We start from the raw sequence: 13,375 nt of genomic DNA, 5'->3' as shown, positions 1-13,375 counted from the left end.
TCAAAGTAATACTGAAGATATTCATCAATCCAATAACAAGTGCTTTTTATCTTTTCTTCTTTAAAATCATATAAACATATGAAATATAATATGAATCTACAATGAGAAACAACTATAATTTGGACATTGGAATTGATGACCTCACACCAACATATTAAACCAAATGAGAAGCAGCTCTAGATTAACAATATATAACTTTTACAGGTTATGTTTTGAATATCTATATATCTATCTGTATCAATCTACATATTACATATTTTATAGCATATATTTTTAATAAAATTGTACATATGCCATATATTATGAATATATGTAATAGTTCTTAAAACATAAGAGAATTGCCTACTTCTTCATGAAAAGATGAAACCTACTGGTTGGCCGACTGAAATAACTTTATCATCCCATTGTGCATTTAGCATGACACACTATTTCCTGTCTTCCATACACTGTCATAGATGCCTGACTTCGTTCAAGCTGTGTCTTCTGATAGGATCTTCTTCCTTTTGCTGTAGAAATCAACTACTTATTCTTACCACCTCATCTGCTCTCGATATATTTCACAGTTCTTGACATTTTCAAAGCTTCCTTTCACCTGTCTAAGAAAGAATGTATTGTTCCCCTGACTGTGCTCTTTAGATTTTATACATAATTCCACTATTGAATATCACATTTTATTTCATGTATTTTTATGAATATCTGCCTGTCCCTCCACAAGGCTGTTAAATTCTAACGTTCAGAGACTCTATTAGGTATAGTGCACGCTCTTGCAGGTATTCTTCTAGACACTGTGGATATACCAATTAAGACCGCAAAGTTCCTTTTGCTAATTTCAGTAAAGGGAACATAAAATGAACAAATAAGTACATATTTTTCCAGGAAGTAACAACTTCTGTGTGAAAAGAATAAGAAGTAAGAAAAACAACTAATAACGGGCGTTATCTTTTAGAATGGTGAGAGTTGAGGCTTGTTGAGGTGACATTGGATCAAGAACATGGTTGAAAAAAAAAAAGAAAAGAACATGGTTGAAATTCCAAGGGAAGTATTTTAAATAAAAGATCAGAAAATTTGTTCAAGTCAGTAAGACTGAAAATTCACCATGAGAGTTTACCGGAAAAGTGTCTGTATCTCCATGATTTAGGAGACTTGATAGACTGCATTTTATTTGCAACTGTTTATTTTCCAGGCATTTTATAATTAAATTGCCCTACCAGAAGATATATGTTTTTGAGAAAGTACGTGTGTGTGTATGCACGCACACACACGCACTGAATGCCTCAGGGAGGGAGCTCATGTGTTCATGGGTATGCGTGCTTCAGAATAGAGGAGATTTGCTACAAGATTGTGGTGGAGTGGCTCTGCTGAAAGTCTCCTATTATCAGCTTCCATTAATTTAATATCACTTAATATTAAGGAGTACTATTAATAGCTCTAATATAAAAAACTTTAATTTTCGAATTTTAACCACATAGCACATGGATGGAAATAAATAAATATAAATATTGAACATGAGTATTTTCCTGCAAATCAACATTTCACTTTTGTTTGATGGTATTTGTCTGTAAACAATAATTACATCAAAGAGAAGGGAAGAACCCTGAAAAGAAATTTAAACTAGGTAGCCTTTTAAGATTAATAGTCTTTACCTTTCGCCACCAAAATTTGTATTTATACATCCTTTCTTTCCATCCATTGACTGTTTTCACTGTTACAATCTATTGATCTTTTATTCTTGAGTTTAAAATTATGTGTGCTTACCTCAGCTTCTATAGCAGTACTATATAGATATGCATTGTATATAAATATATGTAAATACAATGCAAATAAATACAAATACAACAGAACTGTAGCAAATATTTCTTTTTTTTAAAGAAATGTTCTACATTTTTTTTTAAGATTGTATTTATTTATTCACGAGAGACACACAGAGAGAGAGAAAGAGGCAAAGACACAGGCAGAGGGAGAAGCAGGCTCCATGCAGGGAGCCTGACATGGGACTCGATCCTGGGTCTCCAGGATCACGCTGAAGGTGGCACGAAACCGCTGAGCCACCCGGGCTGCCCTGCAGCAAATACTTCTAATCAAATTTCATGTGTGCTGTAAGATACACTATTAATATATATATATATATATATATATATATATATATATATATATATAAATATATAATGATTCAGCTTTGGTGAATGACATCTTTTTACTTCTGTAACATGTATGGATCATATGGATTCTGAGCCAGATTGCTTTAGCCAGGACACATCACTTTTGGATGCAACAGACTTATTTGTCTCTTCTGTTAATGTTTAAATTTTAAGATTCATTATGGACTTGATTAAAAATGCCAGTAAAACTATTCTGTACATTTGACTTAAATTCCATGACAGAAGATTTGTTTTGTTTGTTTTCTCAATACATGATCAACCTAAACACGGTAGGCGTGTGCTTTATTTTACACTTTAGGCAATGAAAAACAAATAAATAAAAACATCTTTTTTTTCCTCCCTTGACTTTAAAGAAAATCGATAGTCCCTCAGAATGTGCCACCCATTCAACCAAAGGAAATGATATGGTTAAGGGGGAACCCTTAAGTTGAAAATACCTTCCTAATATGTTAGTTATCAGGGAGCATGGCCTTACCAAATGCCTTTTTATTAATGGCTGAATGCAAACCAAGTCACATGGGGCTGAGGGAAAACAATGGCAACCTAGAAATCTTTTCTTTATCACTCCTATACTGGAGGGGGAAAGATGATGCATTTTATAGATGTTCCCTACATCATTCATGTAGTGTAGACATTATTTTTATGTGTATTCAAAAGAAAGACTAAGTATATTCTCTCAAAGTAGAGAGAGGATTGTTTTACCTCTTAGGGACCAATTCATTGTACTTGCACTTGCTTCACTCTTTTTTTTTTTTTTTAATTTTTATTTATTTATGATAGTCACAGAGAGAGAGAGAGAGGCAGAGACACAGGTAGAGGGAGAAGCAGGCTCCATGCACCGGGAGCCTGACGTGGGATTCGATCCAGGGTCTCCAGGATCGCGCCCTGGGCCAAAGGCAGGCGCCAAACCACTGCGCCACCCAGGGATCCCTTGCTTCACTCTTATATCCTTCTATGTGAAGGGAAGCCTATGGGATGACTGAAAAGGTATATAATCAGTCTCATTAATCTAGTTATATGCATATGCAATTTTAAAATAAAAGAGTATTTAAAATAAAAGAGTATGGGTATTACCTGTAAGAGGTTCATGTCTTTTGTTTAAGTGATTTAACTTTTATAGTATAGAATGAGAGGACAGTTCACCGTCTAATGTTCATAACTTAATGCTGTTATAATGGAAATTATTCACTTAGTATTTAGATGGTTTCTTCTCTTTCCAGAGACCTTGGACTTCTTAGTAAAAAAGAGGGAACCAAGTAAACTATGTTTGAAGATACCATGGACAGACATTTAGCTTTAGTGCTTGATGAAGAGACATCAATTTTTATGTTAGAGTCATCATGAGAGCTAAAATGCAAATGCAAGATAAGAAACATTCTTAATAATATCTTCTAGAGTGATAGCATTGTGCTGTTTTGTGGGACTAGCAACCTATGCATTAGTGTTATTTAGCTATATTCTTGTCTGCCTAGGTGCTTTAAGACCACCTCATCTCATTTTAGAAACTATTGTCTACCCCAACGTGGCCTAATTTTACACTAGCTCAGCTAAATTCTATTTATTATGCTGTTTTTTATATTTAAGACATATTATACAATCATTTGTTCCTTCTGAATCCACCCTACTGCCCAGATTGTCTTTGCCAATCTTTATCATAGTGTCTGCAAGGGTCTATTTACTCATTTCTACTATTGAGCTGGATTTCATGAAATCTACTTAGTTCATTAGTATAGCACTTTGGTATTCTTCCAAGAAATCATATAGTACAAAATAAAACACAAATGGTTTGCTATTATCTAATTTTGATAGGTAGCCAAAATATATTTATTATTTTAAGACAAAATCAATTTATCAGAAAATCTTTTGAAAGAATGTTAAAATTGAGTTATACCGAGGAATTGACATTTTACCATTATAGACAAGATCTAATTTTTCTTAATGTAAGAATGTTATTCAAATGTATCATGAAGACAGGGTAACAAATCTTTCTGACCTCTTAGAAACTCTCATATAATTAAAAATCATAATTTTCTCCCTAACATTTCCCCATTAAAAATAATTAACAGTTAAAACATGAAGTAATAGTTTATAAAGTAAAATTGTGGAAAGTATATAGTCAGGTGAATAATGCAACATTTTAGCCATAGAAGCAAGTTGAAACAATTTTGACTTTGAAATTCCCAAATAATATTTAATAAATATCTACTGACATGGTTTTAATACAAGTTTTGCAGCGAATGAAGTAGTTTACCCTTATTTTTTTTTCTTATGTTACAGATCTGTTATTCTTAGTCCATTAAATCAACTTCTATTTTTTCTTTAAATACATGCTTCTTGGATATTTTTTTAATAATAAAAATTTTTTTTGGATATTTTTAGTTTCTAAAATATTTAAGGCTATTTTCATTGGTAATTTATGATTATATGTAATTGTATAAATAGATAATTACGTTTTAAGAAAAAAAGTACAACGTAATATAATATCAGTGAGTGTTAAGCCTATTTGACAAAAATTAAAATAAGGCTAATATCAGTATCATACAAACTTATGATAGCAAATCCTAATTAAGATTTTTGACAATACCAAGCTGTATTACTCATCAACTGTCACAAAAAGCAGTGCATTTAAAATCTCCTCAAATTTCTGACAAATCAACCTACTTCACCACTCAGCTGACTTTCCTTCTAATAGATAAAGAAAATAAATCTTCACAGACTAAACTTTCAAAATTAATTAAATCAAACCCATGAACCTCTTGCATCTTTGACCCCACTTCTCTGTGCCCACCTGTTATATTGGAGAACAGGTTCTCCTTCAATCTAAATGTCTCCACTTATGTTCTGTGTCACATTCAATAGCCTTATAAAATCCATCATATTATATTTCCCTTTTATCATAATCCTCTCCATTTCTACTTTGTATCTCCTATTATTTACACATTTTCAATTCTGATTTAAATAATATAAAATAAAGATGAAACAAAGAGGAGAACAAAAACCAAACATGATACCTTTATGAATTTCACTTAGTCTCCAGCCACACATCACCCCAGGCCTTTCTTTCCTATACATGTTTCTCTCATTCCGTTTTTACTACTTCATACACTATTCAATTTCCCTCTCCTTCCTTCAGTTTTACTTCTAAACACATAACACCACAAAAAAAAAAAAAGTGTTTTCTTTGAAATCAATGATGCCATCTATGCCACTTTTTTTTTTTTTTTTTAAGAGAGAGAGAACAAGTGAGCGAGTGGGGGTAGGAGAAGAAGTGCAGAGGGAGAGAGAAAATCTTTTTTTTTTTTTTTTTAATCTACTTATTTATTCATGAGAGACAGAGAGAGAGGCAGAGACACAGGCAGAGGGAGAAACAGGCTCCTCACAGGGAACCTGATTCAGGACTCGATCCTGGAACCTGGGATCATGACCTGAGCCGAAGGCAGATGCTCAACTGCTGAGCCACCCAGGTGTCCCAAGAGAGAGAATCTTAAACAGGCTCCACACCCAGTGCAGTGCCTGGGTGGGGCTTGAGCTCACCACCTTCAGATCATGACCTGAGCTGAAATCAAGAGTCAGACACTTAACCAGCTGAGCCACCCGGGCACCTCTATGCCACTTTTTTCTGATGAGCATTGCCTTAGACATAACTGTACTTGATCTGTCAGAAGAATTCTATATTATTGAAAAATTTCCCCTACATAATATATTCCCTGGGATTCTATGATTCCATGCTCTTTTGCTTTTTTCTCCTATAATTTGTCCATCCTTCTATTCTCTTTTTTTGCCTAATTCACTTAATATTTTTCTTATACTGTTTCAGATACTTAGTTCTAGATCATTCAACTCTACTATATGTTCTCCAGATACAGTACTGATGATTTATACACAGGGTGGTGATTTCTAAATTTATATGTCTTGTTGAAATATCTCCCATGAGTTCCAGACATTTTAACCATCTGCCTACTTTGCATCCTTAGAGTGATATTTAAAGTAAAATCGAAGTCAGCATGTTCAAACATCAAACCCATGAAAAATTCAGGCTCTTTATCTCTTAAAAGACATAGTAGACAAGGATTACTTTAAGTGTCTGAGCAACTAGAAGGATGAGGAGATGGGAAAGATGAAGAAGATGAGATAGCCGAAGAAGGAAGGAAAGGTCAGAAGTTCAATTTTGGATGTGATATATAGGCTGTTACTATATATCCAAGTAGAGATTCAAAAATACAGTTAAATACATGAGGCTGAAGTTCCATGGCGAGAGTTGTTGGCTAAGAGATATAAATTTGAGAGTCCTTAGTAAAGGTTGGTGGTCGCAGCCAGAAGACTAGATAAGATCACCAAAGGAGCGAGGATATGGAAGAAAGATAAGGGTTCAACGTCTAGGAAACTAGTGGTTTGAAATTGAGGAGATGAGGAGGAATCAGTAAAGCAGATGGGAAAGGGGTGGCCAGACATCAAGAGAAAATTCGCAGAGTGAGACAGTATTAGAAATCAAGTGAAGAAGGGATAAAAGTGCTTCTTTTCTGGCTTCCTCATCTTAGAGGCATCTTTACCCTTCTAGTGACTCAGATCCTCGAAACCATCCTCATCTATTCTGTTTCTCAGGATACAGAGTTTATTCTATCAGGAAATCTTGACAGTCCTGATATTCCAACTGCACCGCTACCACACTGTTCCATGCATGATCACTTCCCACCTGGATTACTGCAATACCCCTTCCACTGGTCCCTCTAATTTTTCCCTTGCCCCTTTTAACCTATTCTAAATAGCCAGCCTGATTCTACCTAATGCAGTTCAGATAATGTTACTCCTCTGAGAAGAGACTTTCAATGTTTTCTCAGCTGCTTTAGTATCAGGGCCAAAGATCTAACAAGTGCCCCAGATGCTAATCTAGCTCCCTTTTTGCATTCCCTACCAAACTCCCCTTACTCAGTCTAGTCTACTCACAGTGGTCTCCTTGGCAGTTTTGACAATGCCAAGAACTTTGGTACCTTAGGAAATGTGTGATTGTTTTTCTCTTCTAGAATCTATTTTCCCCAGATAAATGCCCCGAATATCCTCTCATCTCATTTAAAATTTTGTTCCAAAGTCATTTTATCAGTTGATGGACATTTGGGCTCTTTCCATAATTTGGCTATTTTTGATAATGCTACTATAAACATTGCGGTGCAAGTACCCCTTTGAATCAGTAGTTTTGTATCCTTTGAGTAAATACCTAGTTGTGCAGCTGTTGGGTCACAAGGTAGTTCTATTTTTAACTTTTTGAGGAACCTTCATATTGTTTTCCAGAGTGGCTGTTGCCATTTGCAATGACATGGCTGGAGCTAGAGTGTATTATGCTAAGCAAATAAGTCAGAGAAAGAGAAATACTATGTGATTTCACTCATATAGGAATTTAAGATATGGTAATAACAGATGAAATAGGGAAAAGAAAAAAAAAGGACAAGGAGGCAAACCATAAAAGGGGCAGAAACCCTCTCTCAACTATAGGGAAAAAACTGAGGGTTGCTGGAGGGACAGTGGGCAGGGGAATAGGCTAAATTGATGATGGGTATTTCTTTTTAAAGATTTTATTTATTTATTCATGAAAGACACACAGAGAGAAGCAGAGACACAGGCAAAGGAAGAAGCAGACACCCTACAGGGAGCCCAACATGGTACTCAATCTCCAGACCCTGGGATCATGACCTGAGCTGAAGGCGGACGCTCAACCACTGAGCCCCTCAGGCACCCTGGGTGATGAGTATTAAGGAGTACTCTTGTGATAAACACTGGATGTTACATGTACATGATGAATCACTAAATTCCACTCCTGAACCTAATATTATACTGTATGTTAACTAGCTAAAATTTTGATTAAAAACCTGAAACATAAAAACATCATTTTATCATTGTGGACCCATGTAAGATTGTAGTCAATTACTGTAAAGCTACCTTCTCTGGTATATCTTTTTTCTAAATAGAATTTACTGACATTTATGCATTATGTTACTTTGAGGATATATTTTTTTAATTTTGTTTTGATTGTTTTATTTTGTTTCATTACAGTTTTGTTCATCCTTTGTAACCTTGTCACTTGGAGCAGTGTCTGGCACATAAAAACAATCTGTACATATTTATTTAAATAATAATGACTGACTGACTGAATGAATGAATGAATGATGAAAGAAGAGGAGAGAGGACAGAAACAGATTCTTTTCATTAACAAATATGTCTTTGGAAAACTTAAGCTTGTTTATCCTATATTATGAAAGAATAATATATTTTTAAATCAAATTTATTTTAAAATTTTAGTTTTAATGAACAACAGATACTCTAAATTAAAAATAAATCAGAACTGGAAAAAGTAAATTAATTAACAAAGGACAATACAGGATCTAAAAAGCTGGGTCAATTAGGACAAGAGAAATAACACACAAAGTATTAAAAGTCTAATAAAATCAAACATTGAAGAAGCATGTTACATAAATATATATTTGTCAAAATGCGTTTGTATCCTCAAATATGACTCTGGAATTAACCCTTGCAGCAAAATAAGTTCTTATTTTAACTATTTTCATAAATTTTACCAAAATTTATTGGGATTCATACAATTCTGAAATTTTATTTATATATACGTGTCATGTTTTAATTAGAAATGTGTTTCAAAATTATTTTTAGTGTGAGGCCCTGAAACTTTTACACAGTGTAAACTGTGCTTGAATATTAATTGAGAAGGTATAGAGGGCACAATTTCTACTTAAAAACTTGAAAGCAAGCTAATTCTTTTGGGGTTGCCTGGTAACTAATAAGGAGTATGTCAAATTGAAAGACAGATCTGACTGAAGCAGCATTTGAATAAATAATAGAATTGTTGTCAACTTTAGCCTTAGAGAAGTGAGGCAGGGACCAATTCTAAGTTAAACTGAAGGAAAGACAGTTGAAATGTCTTTTGTGTTTTTTTTTTTTTAGTGAATTGTCCACTGTTTGCCCTTAAACTTTTTTTCCTCACTAACAATTTGTGGTTAATGCAGAGACATTGAAAATAAATTCTGAAGACATCAGTCATTATCTTTTGAAATGAAATGAAGTGGCCTAAAGCATTTGAGAGGCATGATTATTTATTATTCATTACCATTTATTTATTTATTTTTTTATGAATCCATATTATTATAATGTATTAGTTTCTTAAGAAATATATGTACAGTAAGAATCATAACTACTCCAATAAAAGATTGTATAAGTATTTTTTAAGGTGAGATTTGTTTACAATGACTCTAGGGTATGTGTACAACAAAATATCTTGACAAGTCTTTAGTTAGCATGATCTGTTATATCAGGCCGTTGATCACATACTCACAGTATTTGACCTATTTCTATTTTAATTCCAGCAGGAAAAGAGTCAAGACAGTTCAAGAATCAAAGGTAAGAAATGACTGTTTTAAGATCATAAATTCCTATAAGTATAGGAGAAGAAAAAATTGATTTGGCTTTGAAAATATATCTAAAAATGAGAAAACAGTAAGAATTTGAAAGTTTCAATGTGGTTTTAAAGCCACTGTGAGCCCTTTGGGAATTCTACAAGGTCACTGGGGATCCTCCATTGAGGTCTCCTTTCTTCATATAGTGTTGTTGGAAACTTGAGACATAATTTTCTGAATTGTTCTTGTGGCATTCCTCCACCAGGCATTTTCCAAAGAGTTGGTGTTCTGTTACATCTATGGTGAGAGTTGTTGGCCAGAGATATAAATTTGAGAGTCCTTAGGAAAAGGTTGGTGGTTAAGGCCAGAAGACTAGATGAACTTTAAAAAATATGTCTCATAGGAAACCAAGTATTGAGTCACTGCTGTCTCTATGAAAGAGAGAGAAATTTCTATGAAAAATCTTTTATTTCTATGAAAAATCAAGACAATATTTATATGTTAAAATTTGGTGTAGCTTTTAGTATGGTATAGTCCACTCTAGTCAGACATAGGGAAACTCTTTTCCCCATAATGACATTCTTATGTTTGATGTTTATTGTTGAGATAATAAATTACACTAGGTAGATTATAATCCTGCAGCAAAAGATTTCCATTAACTTGTTTTCCTGCTGATCATAATAATGAATTTAATAGATTTTTCCTGGATTAATCCTTCTGGCCTCTCCCTTCACATCCTAGCACTTCTTATTCTACAAACTACACATCCTCATCCACCTATCCCTCTCCAACAGTACATAGTCACGAGCCTGACTATGGAATGAGGGATGATTTTCCTGTTCCCTTCCATCCTTTTTTGCATAGAAATATAGATTTATTTTTACTTTAATTTTTTTTAGAGTCCTACAAAACCAAAACTGAAACCAAAACAAACAAACAAACAAAAAAATGTGGAGAAGTCACTAAGTTTACATGTACTTCTGAAATGATGAAAGGGCGGGTAGTCTTCTGAGGGTCTCTAAATTGACATATCAGTCTTGCTTACTAATAACAAACCCAAATATAATCTTCTCTGCACATTTCTCTGCAACAAATTCAATTACCCAATATGTTTTCCATGTTTGGTCATCTGTGTGTGTCTGTATTACTGAAGAATGTGAAAAGATATTCTTTTTTTTTTTTGGTAGGTATATGTTATTCAAATGAATTATTTAAGACTGCCCTTCCAGCGATTTCCCAAACTATTTGTGTTCTTTTTCAGCAAACTGAAGTATGTCTTGTTATTTTATATGTGAAATTATTACACTTATTTATCCTCAAAGCACTCATATTAATTCAAAGTTTCATACTTTTGTGTTGCAAAAGGGAATTTGTATTCCAAGATGTGCTGTATGATGTGCATTTAAATGATATATACATTTTAAGCATACTGAGTACACATCTTCTCACAAAGGGTCCCAGTGTTTCAGGTTAATCTTAAATCATATTTATAATTCTGTTATAGTTGAAATAAGTTTAGCATAGCTTTCTTCTTGATGCTTTATTGTCTTGGGATATATAAATCCTATCATCTGAAGTAGTAGAAATTATGTTTTTTCAACTACTGCCTCGAAACATGTTTTCTTTTATAATGTAATAAAATTTCAAGATGATGCTTGTCACTTCTTTCACTGTTATTGGCTGACACTTGTTTCAGAACTCTCACATTGTGGCTTCTAGGCTACTGAGTTGTAAGTAAATCAGGGACATACAGTTTTGTCAGGACCTGTTGCCTAACTCTACTTAGGACTCCGTATTTTTCTTGACTATTTATGGGATTCATCTTGAAATGTTGTTTTACTGAAAATTATAAATGGCCATTAAAATGTCTTTAAATATCAATATTAAGACAAAAAAAGATTTGAATAAGAGCAATAGCTTACCCACTGGTATGTGAGAAAAATTTTGAAAAGTAAATATCGTACATATTTTGGTAGCTAATTATTGAAATATGTGTTATGCCCTCACTTGATGTTAGTAATCAAGTCTTAACTAATAATTCTCTGGACTTCCTAATTGGTGATCTTATTTGTCAGAACATGTTTATTACATAGTCAGAAATGTATGCAGAGGAAGTCTTTAACCTTCTAATTTTCCGCATTCTGTACCTATTCCTGCTTATGACTACAGTCCAATCCTCGTTATACCAGTGACCTAAAATCACATTAATGCACAAAGCAGTCCAATGAAAATCGATCAGTCTTTTCCTCTGTTTACATGGAGGTATATATTGAAATGTTTGGAAACTTGCTGTTTTATCTCTGATTAAGTATTTAATACTCACACAATTTTTTATTCTCATATTATTTTGAACTGCCATAGAATCCGATTTTTATATATTCTAAAATTACATATATATGTGTAAAGTTTTATATGTGTATATATATATTTATACACACACACACACACACATATATATATATATATATGAAATTCAACTGACAAAATGAATTTTGGTCCCATAGTATACCATTGTATTATCAATTGACTTTCACATTTAGATTGCCTTTTATTAAATAAATTATAGCCTCATCTGTAGTTAGTACACAATCTTGAAGTTTACAGTTGTTTACGATATCCTTTATTAAAGTTACTTTGACAATTATAGCAGAAAAATAAAGACAGTCCTAACAGGTTTGAAAGAATGATCAACTATTCAAAAAGCCGTATTTCACACTGCTTTTTCAGTGATATTGCAAATGTGTTAGAATAGAGTATATTATATATTTAAAATCCATTAAGAATTTGATAAACATTATTAGGAAATAATTTCCTTTGAAGAATAGTTCTAATATAAGGAGTACAAGTCAGTTATCCCCTACCAGTATTTCTCAGGGCAGTATTTTAATGTGTGATTTGTTTATTCATTTATATTTAAGAACATCTCTCTAGAGTTCTCAGTGATAAAACAGTAACAGTTTTTGACAAAAAACTTAAATGATACTTGTTTTACAGAGAGCTTAAAAATTCTGTCAGCTTAGTCAAGTTTTTAATTTTCCAAAAATAATTTACAATACTTATTACAACCAGAAGGATAATATCATTGTGGAAAGTTTGCATATGATTATGCTGTAGCATGCTCCTGAATATCTACTTTACTCTCACTCTGTCAATTCAAAGAATGCTTGTTCCTTCACCAAAAATATTCAGTTCTTTTTTTAATGCAATTTTCCTTTTCTTCTCAAGTGGATACTTTAGGCTCTTCTCATTCAGAAGGGATAAAAATAAAGTATATTTCCTTTTCATTGCTCATTATATGTTGGGAAACACAGAGGACTAAAAGTGGTTCCCAAATAGTCACTTACATGGTATATTATTAACATCTATCTTTTGTTAAATATCCAATAGGTATCAGACATTGGGCTGAGCTTTTTACATATATTACCTCATTTTAATCCTGAAACACACATTATTAAGTAAGATTTAGTATTAAAACATGCCAGCATATTGAGAAATCACATCTAAAGTAAATAATTCAGACCGATATTTTAATTTTGTCCTATTTGTAAATGGGTAATATTTTATTTCACCAATTTACCAATTATACATTAAATATATTTAGCATTTTGTTATTAGCAATGCTTTTGACATTTTCATGGATTTGATATATATGAATTTTATTATTCATTATTTTTCTTTAATGGTATGGCGTTTCTAATATTTCCCCTACTGAAAATTTGTATAAATATTGCTCAGGGCTTTGTAACTTTAAGAAAAATCTGATAATGATAAATGTGGCATACTCATGTTCTAGGGAACAGATGTAAGAATTATGCCAGC

The 13,375-nt window shown here is 32.9% G+C and overlaps 1 protein-coding gene across 2 annotated transcripts in view; it reads left to right on the top strand.

Annotated features, from left to right (window-relative positions):
* FSTL5 (follistatin like 5) overlaps nt 1-13,375 on the top strand; it is a 685,094-nt gene that overhangs the window by 113,276 nt on the left and 558,443 nt on the right. The window contains exon 3 of one of the 2 annotated variants that reach the window (XM_026008082.2): nt 9,530-9,560. In XM_026008082.2, the coding sequence (XP_025863867.1) occupies nt 9,530-9,560 (31 nt within the window). Of the gene's footprint in view, nt 1-9,526; nt 9,561-13,375 lie in introns of both variants that reach the window. The other variant, XM_026008081.2, reaches the window with a different exon arrangement.

The sequence above is a fragment of the Vulpes vulpes genome, chromosome 10 (assembly GCF_048418805.1).
Source record: "Vulpes vulpes isolate BD-2025 chromosome 10, VulVul3, whole genome shotgun sequence".
NCBI classification, from domain to species: domain Eukaryota; kingdom Metazoa; phylum Chordata; class Mammalia; order Carnivora; family Canidae; genus Vulpes; species Vulpes vulpes.
This window is presented reverse-complemented; position numbering and strand designations above follow the sequence as displayed.